This window comes from Anomaloglossus baeobatrachus, chromosome 7 (genome assembly GCF_048569485.1).
Source record: "Anomaloglossus baeobatrachus isolate aAnoBae1 chromosome 7, aAnoBae1.hap1, whole genome shotgun sequence".
Taxonomy (NCBI): Eukaryota; Metazoa; Chordata; class Amphibia; order Anura; family Aromobatidae; genus Anomaloglossus; species Anomaloglossus baeobatrachus.
In genome coordinates this window covers 270,812,321-270,829,125 of record NC_134359.1, presented here as the reverse complement: position 1 = coordinate 270,829,125, position 16,805 = coordinate 270,812,321, and the positions used below count along the sequence as shown (strand labels likewise).

The window sequence follows — 16,805 nt, the reverse complement described above, 5'->3', positions numbered from 1 at the left end:
TGGAGGCCGGCCGGCTGCCTGCCTCTGTGCGGGAAGCCGGCTGCCAGCCTCTGTGTGCGTGTGGCCAGCTGCCTGCCTCTCTGTGCGGGTGGGCAGCTGCCTGCCTCTCTTTGCGGGCAGTGGGCTGCCTCTCTATGTGGGCGGCTGGCCGGCTGTCTCTCTGTGCGGGCGGCCGGCCGGCTGTCGTTCTGTGCGGCCGGCCGGGTGCTTGCCTCTCTCTGCGGGCGGCCAGCTGCCTGCCTGTGTGTGTTTGCGCGGCTGCCTGCCTCTGTGCGGGTGCCCGGCTGCCTGCCTCTGTGCGGGCGGCTGCCTGCCTCTCTGTGTTGGAGCCCGGCCGGCTGGATGTCTGTCTGTGCGGGAAGCGGTGGCTGTGTGGAGCAGGGCGGTGTGGCTGATGTACCAGATGCTCTGGGTTCAAATGATGGCGTCCGGGGCGGCGCGAGTGCATATGGAGCCCTCAGATCAAAATCTTGTCATTGAGCTGAGAGCTCAATCTGCTCCAGATGCTATTTCTTTGAAGCTCGCACCGCTGACAGCATCTGGGTCACCCTCCGCACCGGCCTGCTCCACATTGCCAGCACAGCTTCCGCTGCCAGCACAGCTTCTGCTGCCAGCACAGCCCTACCGCTGCCAATGTGGTGCCCTGGACAAGCCAGGGGCCACAGATAACTACACCAACACACCCCACACTCCCGGTCAGGCACACCTAAGTCAGACAAAACCCTTGTTGCCTTCCTCCAGGGGCTGATGTTCACACCAGGGGGTGGGCCAGGTGGTTGGTCCCGCCCACCGAGGAGTTCACAGTCCTGGAGGCGGGAAAAGAGCGGAGTTGAGTTGTAGAGTTTGAGAAGTGAAGTGGTAAAGGAGGAGAGAGAAAGCGGTCCGGGTGTGTGGCCCGGACGGAACAGCAAGGTTGGCAGATGGTGGTGACCGTCTGCAGGAGTGGCCTATTGGAGCTAGCCGTAAGGACCGTGGACGGGCGGTGGCCCGGCGGTACCGGACCGGTACGCAAAGAGAAGCCAGCACCATCCGGCAGGGGCTTACGGACCCCTTTAGGAGTCGCCGTGATTTTGCCAAATCCGTTAGCGAAGGGAACCTCCTGGGTTTCCCAGCAGCCAAGTCCCGGCAGAAGGCAACAGTCCAACCGAGAGAGGGAAACACAGTCACCGCCAAGGCTAAAGTTCCCAGGGCCAGAGCCTGTGGGCAAAAGGGGCTCCTTCAGCAACCTTCAAGCTTGGGAGCGGGTTACCTGTGGGAACCCATTGGAACCGTTTACACTACAAAGGTGCAGGGAAAGGCAGTCACCATCAACCTGCCGGGAGAAACAGCACCGCAGCCGTCTGTGCGACCCGTCCATCCAGCCGTTTGTTTTACCGGAGACTCCGTGTACATCATTGGCTGACTGAGTACCACCGTGCCATGCGGCACAGCGCTGACCCTGCACCTCACCAGGCCCCGTAACCCGCCTGCCATCCATTCCTACCCCATCACCGGGCCCCGGGACAACCAACCTCCCTACCCACGGAGGGGAGAACTACCATCCAGGCTGCTCCCTGTCATCACTCCCGGTATCCCCGTCCAGAGCAGCGGTGGTGTCACCAATCTCACCACAACCGTGGGTGGTGACACGGAGAATATCAACTTCCCACAATCAATCCCCCCTTTTCACTCAGGGGTGAGGAATGCCGCTCGAGTCCCCGGGATCCGGACCACCGCTCGAGCCACCACCAAGCAGCAGCAGCAGTAGCCGGACCCGAGCAGTGGGAGAGCGCAGCGTCACCTCCTCCGCCCGCGACACCAGCACAGCCCTACCGCTGCTAGCACAGCCACACCGTTCCCATCGCCGTGCCTGCTTCCTGTGACTCTGCTCCCCCTCCAATAAGACAACAATGGAGTATAAGACGGAACCCATTTTTTTACCTTTTTTTTAATCTATAAATTTGGGGTGTGTCTTATAATCCGGTACATCTTATAAAACAAAAAATATGGTATGTGCTATTGTTACCATCAAGGATATGTGATTGTGTTCCTTTAGTGGGCAAACTTCTAATGCAAGGGGTGTTGTGTGTGTGTGAGTCCTTACATAGTAGTATATTAATATGCACCCATTATTGTAAAATGGCACCTCCTTGAAGCATAACCACATCCACCCTTTGTAATAAAATGATGCCCCACTCCAGTCCATAAAAGGGAAGTCCACTACTTGGACAACTCCTTCTCATTCCCCTTGTTTGCCCCAGAAAAATGAAGAAATCTATATGCCCCTCCGATGCAGCCTGGTTCCAGCGATGTCTAAAACTGCGTTCCAGGGGCATCTGTGACATTTTTATGACACACGAGCCCGAAAAGCAATCAGCGCTGGCTTCCTTCTGCCCACCTTTGGACATTTCGGCAGAAATTCAGTGTAGCGCTCACATCCTGCCAAATGTCTAAGGCGCAGAGAGAGACACTGGGCGCTGTTTGGTCAAGGGGCCTCATGGAACCCAGCTTTAGACAACGCTGGAACCGAGGCCGTACCGTAGGGGAGTATAGCTTTATTTATTTTTCTGGGGCAAACAAGGGGAATGAGAAGGGGTTGTTGACATCCCTATTATGGATTGAAGTGGGGCATCATTTTATTACAAAGGGTGTATGTGGTTATGCTTCAACAAATGGAATGAATAGGGGGTTGTCAAATTTAGTGGACAACCCTTTTAAAGGGGCTGTTCTTTTAGTAAATGTCTAGCCTAAGGTGTAGGTTATTATAAAGAAATTATAATGCTGTTATGCAAACACTGTAAAAAAAAAATAAACTTTGGGAAAAATCACTCCAAAAATGTTTTTTAGTCTTACTGAAAACACAAAAATTGAATAAAAAGCCAACAAAAGTCATATGTGAAGGAATAAGCCCTAAAAGCTCTTTTGAACAAAAAATAAATTAAAAACGTTACAGCTCTCAGAATATGGTGATGCAAAAAGAAATTATTTTTTGTAAAATATTGCTTTTAGTGTGCAAAAGTCGCAAAGTATAAAAAATTATATAGATCTGGTATAGTGTAATCGTTCTGACCCGAAGAAATAAATCAGTCATCACTTTTATCGCACGGTGAACTGAGCAAAAAATTGAAAAGAATAAGCGAATTGCTGGTTTTCCCTCATTTTGCTCCTGAAAAATCTGAATAAATAGCAATCAAGAAATGTTATGTACCCCATAATAGTACCAAAAATCCCTAAGCTTATTGCGCAAAAAATAAGCTTCCACACAGCCCTGTTCGCTCCAAAAAGAAAAAAGTTACAGTTCTCACAATATGGCGACGAAAACATGATACATATACATGATAGCACATGGAGATAAACTCACCTGCCCCCCCCCTCCCCGCTCCTGCTGTCCCTGGTGCTGAACTCTCAGGCTCTGCTGCACCCGGCCGCCGCTGTGTTTCCCCTCTGCAAGTACTGTCGGGTCGGCTGTGCCATGCATAAATGCATATGCATGACAGTAATTAGCCGGGCAGGAAGCAGCAGAGGCCGTAGACAGCGTCGCTGGAGAAGCTGAATATAAAAATCACTTTATTTTCAATGTCTGTGTTTTTCTGGTACGTCTTTCATGGATCACACTATAATGTCGTCTGTGGGATATCAGTGATGCCGGAAAAAAACAGACATGTTTCTGTGCGCAACAGATAAAGCGTGTGAGCAACAGGGAGTACCTGCCTAAAAAAAGCGCTGCAAATACACCATAGCAAAGGAACATGATGCACGGCAATTTAAAAATGATTTTGCTGTGCAACATGTTCCATCTTTGGTTAATTATTTTAGCTGCTGTAGGCTTCAAAAGCCATGAAACAGCTAAAAGAAGTAACCTTCTCATTCCTGGGGCGGCAAAAATTGGAATAAGCCACTTGCTCTATATACGTAAAGGACACATAATACAGTCATTGCATTAACACCAGAAATGAAGCCAGTAACAACGGCGCATACATATAGACTTTCAGGATGTTTTTTGCAAATGATTTTTCATTTTTTAAATAACTAAATTGCATTATGCTTAGGGTGAGGCTTTTTTGTCATTTTACAGTACATGAAAAAAAACAAATGCAGCAGAAAAGTAATACAACCGGGCACCGGTGTTTTGTGATCTGCAGCCAATCAGCGGCTGCTTCACTATCCTTCTTTCAAAACTGTAATCCAGAAGAAATGAGAGCTGCTGCTGTTTTATGACTTCCTCTGGATGTCAGTTTTATCTAAAGGGATGAGCGAGTAAACCAGCTGCTGATTGGCTGCAGGTGCCTGTGAAATGGTCTGGGGGCACCAAAGGGTAATTTGGCACAGGGCGCCATTTAGCCTAAGGCCGGCCCCGCTTATATACAGTCTTCTGGAATGCTGTATATAAGAGCTCACTGGTGGTGGCTGCAGCTCATAAGGAAATACCTGGTGACCGGTTCCCTTTAAATGAAGAATTGAGGTACATGATGATTTTTTTTTATCATATTGTACACAGTTATTACCTTATACCCCTTGATTCAGGGATTTGATCACATTTATACTGTTCAAACCAATCACTCACTCTACAGCACATCACTCCCAATATCACTTCAATAAATTGTTTGATTTAATTTTATTTTTACTTATAACTACATTAATTAATAAATTTAAATATATTTATTTCATCACATATTGAGCAACTATGGGATTGTGGTCCCCATATGGGAGTTGTTTAAACACACACAATTATTGTGTGTTGATATCTGTCCTGTATTCATATTTATGCACCGCATTTATATTTAATACACCTTAATATATTTTTCACTTGTATCAGCCCAATGAACGAGGTCCCTTAAAATTTAGCTACCCTATTTATAGATGGGCTCCTTATGTATATAATTAGGTGAGGTTATTCTTTAAAGATTAAAATCCACATTTATTTTACTGTCCCGATGTGAATTTCTCTCACGAGGTTGTGCGCATGTCTGTAGAGTTCAGGACTGCGACTCCCACTCGGCGGCTAATTTTGACTGCGCTGGTTCCGTTGTCATGTGACTAATGGAACGCAGTTCGCGTCTCACTGCCGCCGAGCGGAAATCACTCTTACATCCTGCAGTTTTTAGTTCTCGGATGATGCGCCATTTAATACCGGTGAGTGTAATTTACTTCACAATGGAGTACACTTTTAAAAGACCGCTATCCTCTACTCTGACATACGCCCCCCGAAGAAGAAGAGGTGAAACGTACGTTGGGGTTAAGGGACGTCAACGTTATGGTCAGCTGTAAGTAATGTTACCAATATGATATGTGTTCATATGACTGAGAACCTGTGGATTGTTCAGTAGCAGCACTAGCAGCACTTTATAGTCATAACAGATGGATTTGAGGAACTAGAAGTCCCAGCTGTGATATGTAGCACTTGGCGCTTTAACCCTTATTAATATATCCTCCTTATAATTGAACATGGTCCCCCTGTCATTATAAAACGTTATAGAGACATAGTTGAACCCAGTAAATTCTGATACTTGATAAATACTTTTGGTATTGTTACTTTTAAGATTGAAATATTGAACCAACATTTTTTGTGCACAGTACTAAGGTCCTTAAAATTACTGGTCACTATATTCACTTTATTTGACTGGCCTATTTATTTAAATTATTTCTTTATACTGTAGTATGATATGTTATATTTTTTTTGTACCGGATTAATATGTAATCAATAATTTTTGACATTACTATTTTACTAATGTGACCCACTTCCATGTCCCTGGGTATTGTACAGTGGAATTTCTTCAGAACTTTTTTTAACAAAAATCTTGAATAAAAATTAATCTTCTAATATGATTTCTCGAGCTTTGTAATCTGATATACCCGTTTCAGATTGTGTTTATAGCAAATGATGAGAGTAGTAGTAAGAAAACTGGTGCCCGGCATTCTGCAAGTAATGGAAGTAATGGTAAAGTGGGTTGTTTTTTAGTGCTCAGCGGCATTTTCAGCAGTGATCTGATCTTTTTCAGTGATTTTTTTTCCTTAAATCGTAGAGCTATATTTCTTGTGGTTTTATATTCATATAAAAAATATTTATTTGTATTTCTGAATCCTAAATTGTTCCTCCAAAACAGAAAAAGAAGCACAAACAGAGGGAAATACAAACTCCTTAACAAGTCTGGGTTCAGCCAATCAGCAGAGGAAAGGGCGGAGCTAATGTCATCCTGTAAGAGACACCTCCGGACACGCGTCATCTCCTCAGTTCTCCTTCTGGTCCGACCATCCTCTTTATAAAGGAGGAGTCGGTTACAGCTCATCACTTGTTCTGTTCTAAGTTTTCTGAAGATGTCTGGTCGCGGTAAAGGAGGAAAAGGTCTCGGGAAAGGCGGCGCCAAGCGGCACAGGAAGGTGCTCCGTGATAACATCCAGGGCATCACCAAGCCCGCCATCCGCCGTCTCGCCCGCAGAGGAGGCGTCAAGCGCATCTCCGGCCTCATCTACGAAGAGACTCGCGGAGTCCTGAAAGTTTTCCTGGAGAATGTGATCCGTGACGCCGTTACCTACACCGAGCACGCCAAGAGGAAGACCGTCACCGCCATGGACGTGGTGTACGCGCTGAAGCGCCAGGGCCGCACTCTCTACGGCTTCGGAGGTTAATTCTGCTCTATTGTCCTCACAACCCAAAGGCTCTTTTCAGAGCCACCCACATCTGCCTGAAAGGCTACAATGTCCTGCTGCTGTGGGGTGAGCGGAGGGCAGATTTCCTGTGACATGAATGCTGTTCCCTCACTGATCTATCATGTGGCTGATCATACATGTAACCGGGGTGTATGATGGGGGTGGTATAGCCGAAGATGGATATATCTGGGCACAGTCCATATCCTGCTGTGCTCCGGGTTCTGTGAGATGAATGTGACGATTCTGTTTATTTTAGGATCAGACCCGTGTGGGTGATCGGGTACAGCGAATATTCACCAGGAATAACGCTGTATGAGGCAGATGGATAGAAAGACGAACTGTATCGGGTTTATTGTCTCCTATGTAATCACCGCGTCTTGGGCACTATAGTCTCGGATCAATGGCGGCCACAGAAGATTAATAACCATTCAGTACAGTAATGGCGGATCATCTTCCATCCAGAGCGATCACCGTGTGCGGGGGCAGCAGGTCTGGAGGACAGGACTGCGCTGTATCTGAGTATTGTAGAGCTGCCCCAGAATATTATCTCCCCTATTTGCAGGTTTTGGCGGGAAATTCACAACTAACAACGGGTCTGAACAGCCAGTCACCGAGAAACATCCTCAGGCGCCGACCCATGGCCGGTACAAGTGTGCCCTCAGGCTCCGACCCATGGCCAGTACAAGTGTGCCCTCAGGCTCCGACCCATGGCCAGTACAAGTGTGCCCTCAGGCGCCGACCCATGGCCGGTACAAGTGTGCCCTCAGGCTCCGACCCAAGGCCGGTACAAGTGTGCCCTCAGGCTCCGACCCAAGGCCGGTACAAGTGTGCCCTCAGGCTCCGACCCATGGCCGGTACAAGTGTGCCCTCAGGCTCCGACCCATGGCCGGTACAAGTGTGCCCTCAGGCTCCGACCCATGGCCGGTACAAGTGTGCCCTCAGGCTCCGACCCATGGCCGGTACAAGTGTGCCCTCAGGCGCCGACCCATGGCCGGTACAAGTGTGCCCTCAGGCGCCGACCCATGGCCGGTACAAGTGTGCACTCAGGCGCCGACCCATGGCCGGTACAAGTGTGCCCTCAGGCTCCGACCCAAGGCCGGTACAAGTGTGCCCTCAGGCTCCGACCCATGGCCGGTACAAGTGTGCCCTCCCCGGATTAACTCCAATTCTGATGAGCGCTCTTAATGAAATCTTGGTTATATATATATATGTTCTGAGCTGCAACGGATTTGAAATTCCCGCTCAGTGGCTGACGGTTTCTTCTGTTCCTTTTCTGTAAGACGTGCTCCTGCCTTCTTTGTCCTGCTGCTGTGGGGTGAGCTGCCTGCCGATCTCCTGTGAATGCTGCAAGCTCTCACTGATCTATCATGTGGCTGATAATTCAGAAAACACCGTGGGTATAGTCCAGTACAAGAGTCTCTTGCCTGATTAACTCCTTAGTGGCCGCGTATCGTCCGATCTCGCTCCACGTGTTCTCACAGTTGCGGCGAGTTCACCCCCACATTCTGAGAACACTCGAGGTGATCGGGCAGATCTACACTCTGTCCACAGTTCCGGCTGCGCAAGATTGTGGCCCAATTAGCGGGGAAGTTTGTGACTTATGTAAAATTGCTTGTTTGTAGCCGTTGTTATATGAAAGCTTGGCGTCTCCACTTCACTGCAAAGAAATTACCGCCCTCGGAAAGAATCTCCATCCCCTGTAAATACTGAGCGCAGCTATATACACTATAGAATTGTGTGTCCAGAATAAAACAGCAGCACCATATGATCTCAGCTCTGGAGCAGATCAGCCCAATTATTTCACGCCCTGAATATCTGCTCTGAAGGAAACGCAGCACAGGAGTGCAGATCTACAGATATCTATACACCGCCTTGTGCTCTGGTTCTATCAGACAGTTCGATAAGTGCGGGCATTGGCCGATATCAGCGGCCCCAGCTCTGATGAGGATGATGTGGTGGCTCTTAGAAGAGCCTTTGGTTGTACGGACAGGTGACGGATGAGTGGCGCTCACTTGCTCTTTTTGCCGCTCTCGCTCTTCTTGCTGCTCTCGGTCTTCTTGGGCAGCAGCACGGCCTGGATGTTGGGCAGGACGCCTCCCTGGGCAATGGTCACCCCACCCAGCAGCCTGTTCAGCTCCTCGTCATTGCGCACAGCCAGCTGCAGGTGACGGGGGATGATGCGGGTCTTCTTGTTGTCCCGGGCAGCATTGCCGGCCAATTCCAGGATCTCAGCAGTCAGATACTCGAGCACAGCGGCCAGGTAGACCGGAGCGCCGGCGCCCACTCTCTCGGCATAATTGCCCTTGCGGAGAAGCCTGTGCACACGACCGACTGGGAACTGCAGTCCTGCCCGGGATGAGCGGGTCTTCGCCTTAGCTCGGACTTTGCCTCCTTGTTTGCCGCGTCCAGACATCGCTCTGATCTTCTCTCCAACAGCTCAAAGAAAAAACAATTCTCTTGTGATGACTTTTCTCTCCTCATTCTCTTTTATCAGGTGCTGCCCCGCCCTCCCTTTTCACCATTGGATGGATCTGAAGCTGCCAGTGGAGCGCAGACTTGTGGGAACACTAATGAGATGCAGCGGGCGTAGCCTATGGCACTCCCAGATATATACTGTACAGAAAGCTGTATATATTATACACAATACTCTATACACTGTGCAGACAACTGTATATATTATACACACTGCTCTATACACTGTGCAGACAACTGTATATATTATACACACTGCTCTATACACTGTGCAGACAACTGTATATATTATACACACTGCTCTATACACTGTGCAGACAACTGTATATATTATACACACTGCTCTATACACTGTGCAGACAACTGTATATATTATACACACTGCTCTATACACTGTGCAGACAACTGTATATATTATACACACTGCTCTATACACTGTGCAGACAACTGTATATATTATACACACTGCTCTATACACTGTGCAGACAACTGTATATATTATACACACTGCTCTATATACTGTGCAGACAACTGTATATATTATACACACTGCTACATACACTGTAATACAAATAAAAACGAAAATAGACACTAGAGTTTAACAAACAAACACATCATATATATTCCTATATTTGGTTTGTTTTTATATCCTAAAAAAAATGGGTGAGCTCTTTACTTCGTCTTTCACCTCTAATTCTTCTTTATTATCCTTTTTCTTCGTCCTCATCATCCTCCTCTTGATCTTCATCGTCATCTTTATGTTGTTTTTTTTTCTCTATCTAGTTTGCCTTTAGACAGATACAATGCCATCTCCTTCTGCTTCTCCTTCAGTTTTGATGCTTTCTTCTGGTAAGGCATCTGGTCCTCTGATGTTCACATCTCTCCTTGCCTTGCAACGTCCCCAATGGTCAGACCTGGCTGCTGTCCTTTGACTTCAGGATGGAAATCGGAGCAAACAATAAGAAAATAGAGGGTTGTCTCTTGGCTGCATTTGGGTACTTAAAGTTATTTTTTTCTCTCTTTTTGGTGACATGTAAGCTCACGTTTCTCTGATAATGAACCTTGTCAGCTTTCTCCATGTCTTCAAACCTTCTCTCCTCTTTAGCAGTCTTCCATCGTTCGTTGCACTTCTTGGAGAATTCGGCAAAGTTCACAGGAGCATCATGAAAATGCCTTGTGCTCTTCTCTGCAAGTCTGCACAAAGTAAGCATAGGAGGAAATTATACTGTACACGCTGATGTATATATTGGAAACTGCTTAAAAAACTGTCCAAACTGGTGTGTATAGATTACACTGTTGCATATGTTATAAATACTGCTCTGTATCCTGTACACAATAGTGCCTACACTGTACAGTGCTGTACACATTGTCCACTGTTGTATATATTGTACACATTGCTTTATATAATGAACACACTGCAGCATATACTGTATACACTGCTGATCATACTGCAGACGCTGCTCTATGGACATTTTGGACAATAATAAGACTGCTGATCTGTGCTGTGCAGTATATACAGCTGTGCTGTGTGTGGATTTTGCATACTCGCTTCTTCCTCAGTATTTCACCTTTTGCACAACAGTTTGAATCATATGCGGGATTTAATATTTCCGTGATTACACAGGGATTTTTCTGCTTTTGGATGGAGTGAGTCGCATTGTGAAGTCATCGCCTCATCCCAGCTCTTCCCACCAGTACAGGCCTCAAAGATAAAAGCTTCACAGAGGATAATACACAATATTCTGCAGGAGATTGCACTCATCTATCTATGGATATGATCTACAAAATGTGTAGACCTGGTTATCCAAAAAAACGCTGCACACACGGGATAGATTTATATTCCAGCTCAGGGAGATGCAGGCAGCGGAGGCCATCGCCTGTGTTACCCTTCTGGGCTCTCAGCAGCTCCAGGTCGCCCCCACATAGTATAATCTGCTGCCTGCACAGTATATATTGTAGTGATGATCCTTATTGTGGTGATAAGAGCCGGGAATAGGAGGACGAGCTCCCGCAGCAGTTTTATTTTCTCAGACACCTCAGTGATGAGCAGATCGGGAGGACGGCGGCGATGATCCCGGGACCTTCTCTCCGCTCTTTCCCGGCTTCTCTGGTAGTGACGGCTACAGACGCTCAGTGGAGATGTTGGAGGATGGGAAGTGCTGGAGAAAGCGCGCTCACCCGTCCGGCTGTAGCCGATAAAGGGCTTTTATCCCGGGCAGGGAAGCACAAGTGGAGAGCGGAGCTTCACTCTGGTACGGTCGGGAGAAGGCGGGGCCTGTGCTCAGTGTCAGCCAATAGATGCGCAGGACAGTGCAGCTCAGCAGCCAATCAGTGCGCAGTAAGACTGTATATAGAACAGACTCCTCCAGCTTCGTCCTCAGTGGTTTCCTCACAGATTATTTTTGTGTTTTATTTTCGCCTCACGCGATGGCAGAGACCGCACCAGCCGCCGCTCCTCCTGCCGCCGAACCGGCCGCCAAATCTAAGAAGCAGCCGAAGAAATCCGGGGCCGCCAAGAAAAGCAAGAAATCCTCCGGTCCCAGTATCTCCGAGCTGATTGTTAAAGCCATTTCCGCCTCTAAGGAGCGCAGTGGGGTCTCTCTGGCCGCCGTGAAGAAGCTTCTGACTGCCGGAGGCTACGATGTACAGAAGAACAACAGCCGGGTGAAGCTGGGCGTCAAGGGTCTGGTCACCAAAGGCGTCCTGCTCCAGGTGAAGGGCAGCGGCGCCTCCGGATCCTTCAAGCTGAACAAGAAGCAGGAGACCAAGGACAAGGTGGCCAAGAAGAAGCCAGCAGCTGCGGCCAAGAAACCCGCTGCAGCAAAGAAAGCGGCCAAATCTCCTAAGAAGCCCAAGAAGGCCCCGACCGCGGCTAAGAAGAGCCCGAAGAAGGCTAAGAAGCCCGCAGCTGCCAAGAAGGCGGCAAAGAGCCCCAAGAAGAAGGCCGCTCCGAAACCCAAGAAGGTGACAAAGAGCCCGGGTAAGAAAGCGGCAAAACCCAAAGCTGCAAAGAGTCCGGCTAAGAAAACAGCGAAAGCCAAGAAGCCCGCGGCTAAGAAATAAGCTGCAGCCGCCCTGATACTTCCTCACAAAGGCTCTTTTCAGAGCCAACACCTTGTCCCGGCAGAGCTGTGATCAGGAGCGGACATTGCATTTTCATTCTTCCGCACAGTGTCGCCATCTACAGGATCCCGCACACTGGTGTCACTATAATGAGGGTTATTTCCCCGGCTCTGGCGCTGTATTCCCGCCATATCACGTGTGCAGCTGATCACACCCCGGCCGCGTCCTGCAGGTCACAGCAGCGGGAGTGATGCGCGTGTAATGAGCTCTTCTGTCGCTGCTCCCTTGTGAGCGCAGATTGGAGCCTACAAGTCACATGTAACCGCATCATCAGATTTTGGCGCCGGGAACATAGAAACCCGCGTTAGGATGTGTAGGAGGGGGAGCGGCGCTGTACAGCTCTGCGGGAATATACACAGGCACATCGGCGGCTCCTGTAACACCCGCTGCTCTGATACAGACACTACCCACAAGGGGGAGCTGCAGAGACCCCACTGCATCTGTAGGGCGGGATTACTAGGCCTCAGGCTCCGCCTCCTGTGAGCAATGATTAGTCGCGGACATCACACCCTATTAGCGGCTCCTGTTATTTTATGAAATATCCAATGGGGTATCCTACATGAAGCGGGAAAACGAGCAGCAGAGTATAAATCTTCTGCTCTCTGCGCTGCTCCTCATCACATCTGTTCTCCTCTATACTGAGCTATGGCCAGAACTAAGCAGACCGCTCGCAAATCCACCGGAGGGAAAGCTCCCCGCAAGCAGCTGGCCACTAAGGCCGCCAGGAAGAGCGCTCCCGCCACCGGCGGAGTGAAGAAGCCTCACCGTTACCGGCCAGGCACAGTCGCTCTCCGTGAGATCCGCCGGTACCAGAAGTCCACTGAGCTGCTGATCCGTAAGCTTCCCTTCCAGCGCCTGGTAAGAGAAATCGCCCAGGACTTCAAGACCGATCTCCGCTTCCAGAGCTCGGCCGTCATGGCCCTGCAGGAGGCCAGCGAGGCTTATCTGGTGGGGCTGTTTGAGGACACAAATCTGTGCGCCATCCACGCTAAGAGGGTCACCATCATGCCCAAAGATATCCAGCTGGCCCGCCGCATCCGTGGGGAGAGGGCTTAGATCTGTCCTGCACCCCGAGTACAACACAAAGGCTCTTCTCAGAGCCACCACATCCTCCGAGACGAGCTAATATCTTGCATTATTTTATGTCCCCTTGCTTATCTCTGCTCCGGCCGTTGCTGGGTCTGCAGTTAGTGGGGGCTTCTCCCCTCAGAGCCGTTATAAGTGTAGGTAGAAGTGATGATTACACATGTGAGTTTTCATTCCCTCACTGAATGTTACCCGCGCTCCCTGTATTGTTGCTCAGGTCCTCACACCCATTGAGACCTTTCTTCTATGTTTCCAGGAGTCTGTTAGTAGCTGTGGAACTGGGGTGGGCGCAGTTCTCCTTGTCTGCATTTTGTACATTCGGGGCAGATCCCTGTCTGTGGATAACGCGGCTTCACGTTTTCCATCCATTCAGGATCCGCCGGTTCTGTATTATAGAGCGGATACTGCTCTCCTGAGCCGGGAAATCTAGAAACTCCTGTATGGAAAGCGGGCGACCACTGACCGCTCCCCAGGAGCAGGTTTCCTAATAGCCGCGCGTCCTGCGACCACATGGGACATAAAGAAAAAGCCGTCGCCATTGAGCGGGAATTTCAAATTCACTAACCAATCAATCTTTAAGTTACAGGCCTGCAGCTCCGCCCACATGTTAACCCTTCATAGTATGCCGCCATTGTCAACAACGATTAGCATTTTCTACAGTAATGGCCCCTTCTTTCTTTTGCTGATTAGCTCCTCCCCTTTCTTATGCTGATAGGCTCAAACAGACCAGTGAGGAAGTTTGAATTTCCCGCTCATTGTCCAGTTCCTGCAGCCTTCTCTTCAGTTGCCATTACATGTAATCCCTGTTGAACAATCTGATCAGTGAAATTCATGGTTGGAGACATAATGTGAGAATAATCGAAAATTACTCTCCTTTTATCACATGCTTATGAGATCACAAAAGATCAGGTAACATCAGGATCTGAAGAGCAAAAGATCCAAGTAAAAAAAATCAGTGTGCAGCCCACTTCCATCAGAATTGGAGCTCTATGAATAAATATTAATAATCATTAACCAGATCAGTGAGGGAAATTCCACTGAGCCCTGCAAAAAAACCCATCTCTGCTCAGCATGATGCCCCCTATCTGTTATTATTATGAAAAGAAGATGGTTTGATCAACGCTTACTGTATTTTTTTTTCCCAGTGCTCCAGGAGATAAAATAATGTACTCTATTAAACCCAGTACTTCCTTGGAAATAAAACAGATTATTTTCTTTTTTTTATAGCTATAGCTGCTGGTGTGTTATTTAACTCAATCGACAGCATTCCTTTGTGACACCAGTCAGATCCCAGAACCTCTCAATTGTTGCTATTACATATTTTTGGCGAAGAATGCACCTGATTATAAAACACAGCCCAAATTTAGAGAAAAAAAGGGCGAAAATAACGAGGTCCGTTTTATATTCTGGTGGTGTTTTACCAGAGGAAGGTGGCAACTGTGTTGGGAGCAGGGTCACAGGAGGCAGGGCGATGCTGCGGTGGGTGTCCTAGATGCCCCCGCAGAAACTGTCGCGACTGTGCTGGTGTTTTGCAGTGGCTGTGGAGGCGGGCGGTGAGGGCTTCAAATAAATGGCGCCCCGGGGGTAGCTAAGACCCTGGAGATCATGATTCAGGCTGATTTTTCCAGTCCTCGCTCACGTGATCACTGGTATACACCGCATACCCATGATCATGTTACAGTAAATGACAGCGCCGGTAAAAAATGATTTATCTCCCATCTGGCATGATCAAACATGTCAGATGGGAGATAAATCTCCTCCCCAGTCCCCCGGTGTCACCAAAGTGCCCCCCAATGACCCCCAATCCCCCCTCCATAATCTAAGATGGCGGCGATCACATTAGCGCACCACCCGCATTCATCTTCCTCCTCTGATTTCTGTTGCATGTGCCATGACACATGCGAAAGAAAACTTCTCCCAAGGCCATGACAGGTCACCCCCTAAACCCCCACGGTGTCTCCCGGTGATCCCCTGTACCTTAGCCTCGGCGATCCCCGTGATCCCTCCTTTTCTTCTGTAACGCTAGTCAAAAGCGCAGAGAGTGGCTTTCAGCTCAGCTTCCTGCTTTGCTTTCAGAAACGCTGGTTGCTCGCACTCTGCTGCTGTGACCCGGGGAGAGTGGGTGCAGTGTAATTGCACCCACACTCCACAAATGGAGGGTCTGCGCTCCTAGAAAATGGGGGATACGTTCCCTGAGTGTGCAATCCATATTTTAGAAGGTCCAGAATTGTCATGGGACTTCCAAAATGGATTACTGCGTACCCGATTTTTTTTCTTTTCAATAAATTGGTGAAAGAGGGAATGTTTTCGGGAGTGTTTTTTCTAATATTTTTTTTTTTTGTTAATGTTTTTTATTACTGTCAATTAGTTATGTCTGGGCATCTGATAGACTCCATGATATAACTAACTGCTGGGCTTGATGTCAGGTGACATTACAGCTGGTATCAACCCCATTTATTACCCCGTTTGCCACCGCATCAGGGCAATGGGATGAGTTGGAGCGAAGCGCAAGGATTGGCGTATCTAATGGATATGTGACGCCCTGGATTAGTCAGGTCGTCCCAGCTAGTCACACACACACACACACACACACACACACACACACACACACACACACACACACACACACACACACACACACACACACCCTCCCTATTAGGTGACAGCAGCCAACCTAGGAACCCTTTACACCACTCTCCAGGTTTGATGTCCACACCGGGGGGCGGAGCCAGGTGGTTGGCTCCGCCCACCGAGGAGTTCACAGGCCTGGAGGCGGGAAAACAGACACACAACTGGTAGTGCAGAGTTAGAGAAGTAAAGTTCACGGGCAGACCTGTGTCCAGGCTTGCCAATAGACCACCCCGGTGGCTGGGTCGGAGCCGAGTCACCTTTGGCGAGGAGGCAGATGGTGGTGGCTGCCTGCAGGAGCTAGGATTACAGCCGGTGGAACCGTAGGGACCGGGGTCGGGCGATGGCCCGCCAGTACCGAACCGGGAAACCGATTGGAAACCGGAGCACCAGCAGGGGTAGACCCAGTACAAAGCCCTGAACCGACAGGGCCGAGTCAAATCAACTGATTGTGGACTGGACTTTATGACCTATCCCACACAAGACCCGCCATGGCATAAAGACCCAAAGGGCCAGTGTCTGCGGGCAAACGGGCTCCTACGGCATATACAAGTCGGGGAGCGGACTACCGTTACTTAGGCATAGGAGTCAAAACATCCATACAAAGAGGTGCAGGAGAAAGGCGGAACCCACCAACCTATTATAGGAGAAGCTGCAGCCGGCTCATCACCCCGTTTGGTTTTCCAGAGACTCCAGTGTATTGTGTCATAGTGAGTACACTGGTGCCTTTGGGCCGCGCACCGCGCTGCACCACACCAGCATGTGCCCGCAACCGCTCCCACGCTTCAGCACCTCCCCCGGGACCATCATTACACTACCCACCTGAGGGGTCAACATCAAGCTGCACAACACCGTCCCCGGAAGGCCTA

The 16,805-nt window shown here is 49.0% G+C and overlaps 3 protein-coding genes and 1 pseudogene across 3 annotated transcripts; 3 read left to right on the top strand and 1 right to left on the bottom strand.

The window, feature by feature from the left end:
* The first annotated feature begins 6,294 nt into the window (after positions 1-6,294).
* Positions 6,295-6,606, top strand: LOC142246211 (histone H4). Its single transcript, XM_075319245.1, has one exon. The coding sequence runs from the start codon at positions 6,295-6,297 to the stop codon at positions 6,604-6,606; it is 312 nt and encodes a 103-aa protein (XP_075175360.1).
* A 1,871-nt stretch (positions 6,607-8,477) lies between these two features.
* On the bottom strand, positions 8,478-10,571 carry LOC142246707 (high mobility group protein B1-like 1; annotated as a pseudogene).
* Positions 10,572-11,526: 955 nt separating this feature from the next.
* Positions 11,527-12,162, top strand: LOC142246210 (histone H1.10-like). Its single transcript, XM_075319244.1, has one exon. It carries the CDS (start codon positions 11,527-11,529, stop codon positions 12,160-12,162), a length of 636 nt encoding a protein of 211 aa, XP_075175359.1.
* Positions 12,163-12,867: 705 nt separating this feature from the next.
* LOC142246209 (histone H3) lies at positions 12,868-13,278 on the top strand. Its single transcript, XM_075319243.1, has one exon. It carries the CDS (start codon positions 12,868-12,870, stop codon positions 13,276-13,278), a length of 411 nt encoding a protein of 136 aa, XP_075175358.1.
* Positions 13,279-16,805: the final 3,527 nt, after the last annotated feature.

Coding starts and splice junctions, on each gene's coding strand:
- LOC142246209 (XM_075319243.1), top strand. CDS start 12,868: ATGGCCAGAACTAAGCAGACCGCTCGCAAATCCACCGGAGGGAAAGCT.
- LOC142246211 (XM_075319245.1), top strand. CDS start 6,295: ATGTCTGGTCGCGGTAAAGGAGGAAAAGGTCTCGGGAAAGGCGGCGCC.
- LOC142246210 (XM_075319244.1), top strand. CDS start 11,527: ATGGCAGAGACCGCACCAGCCGCCGCTCCTCCTGCCGCCGAACCGGCC.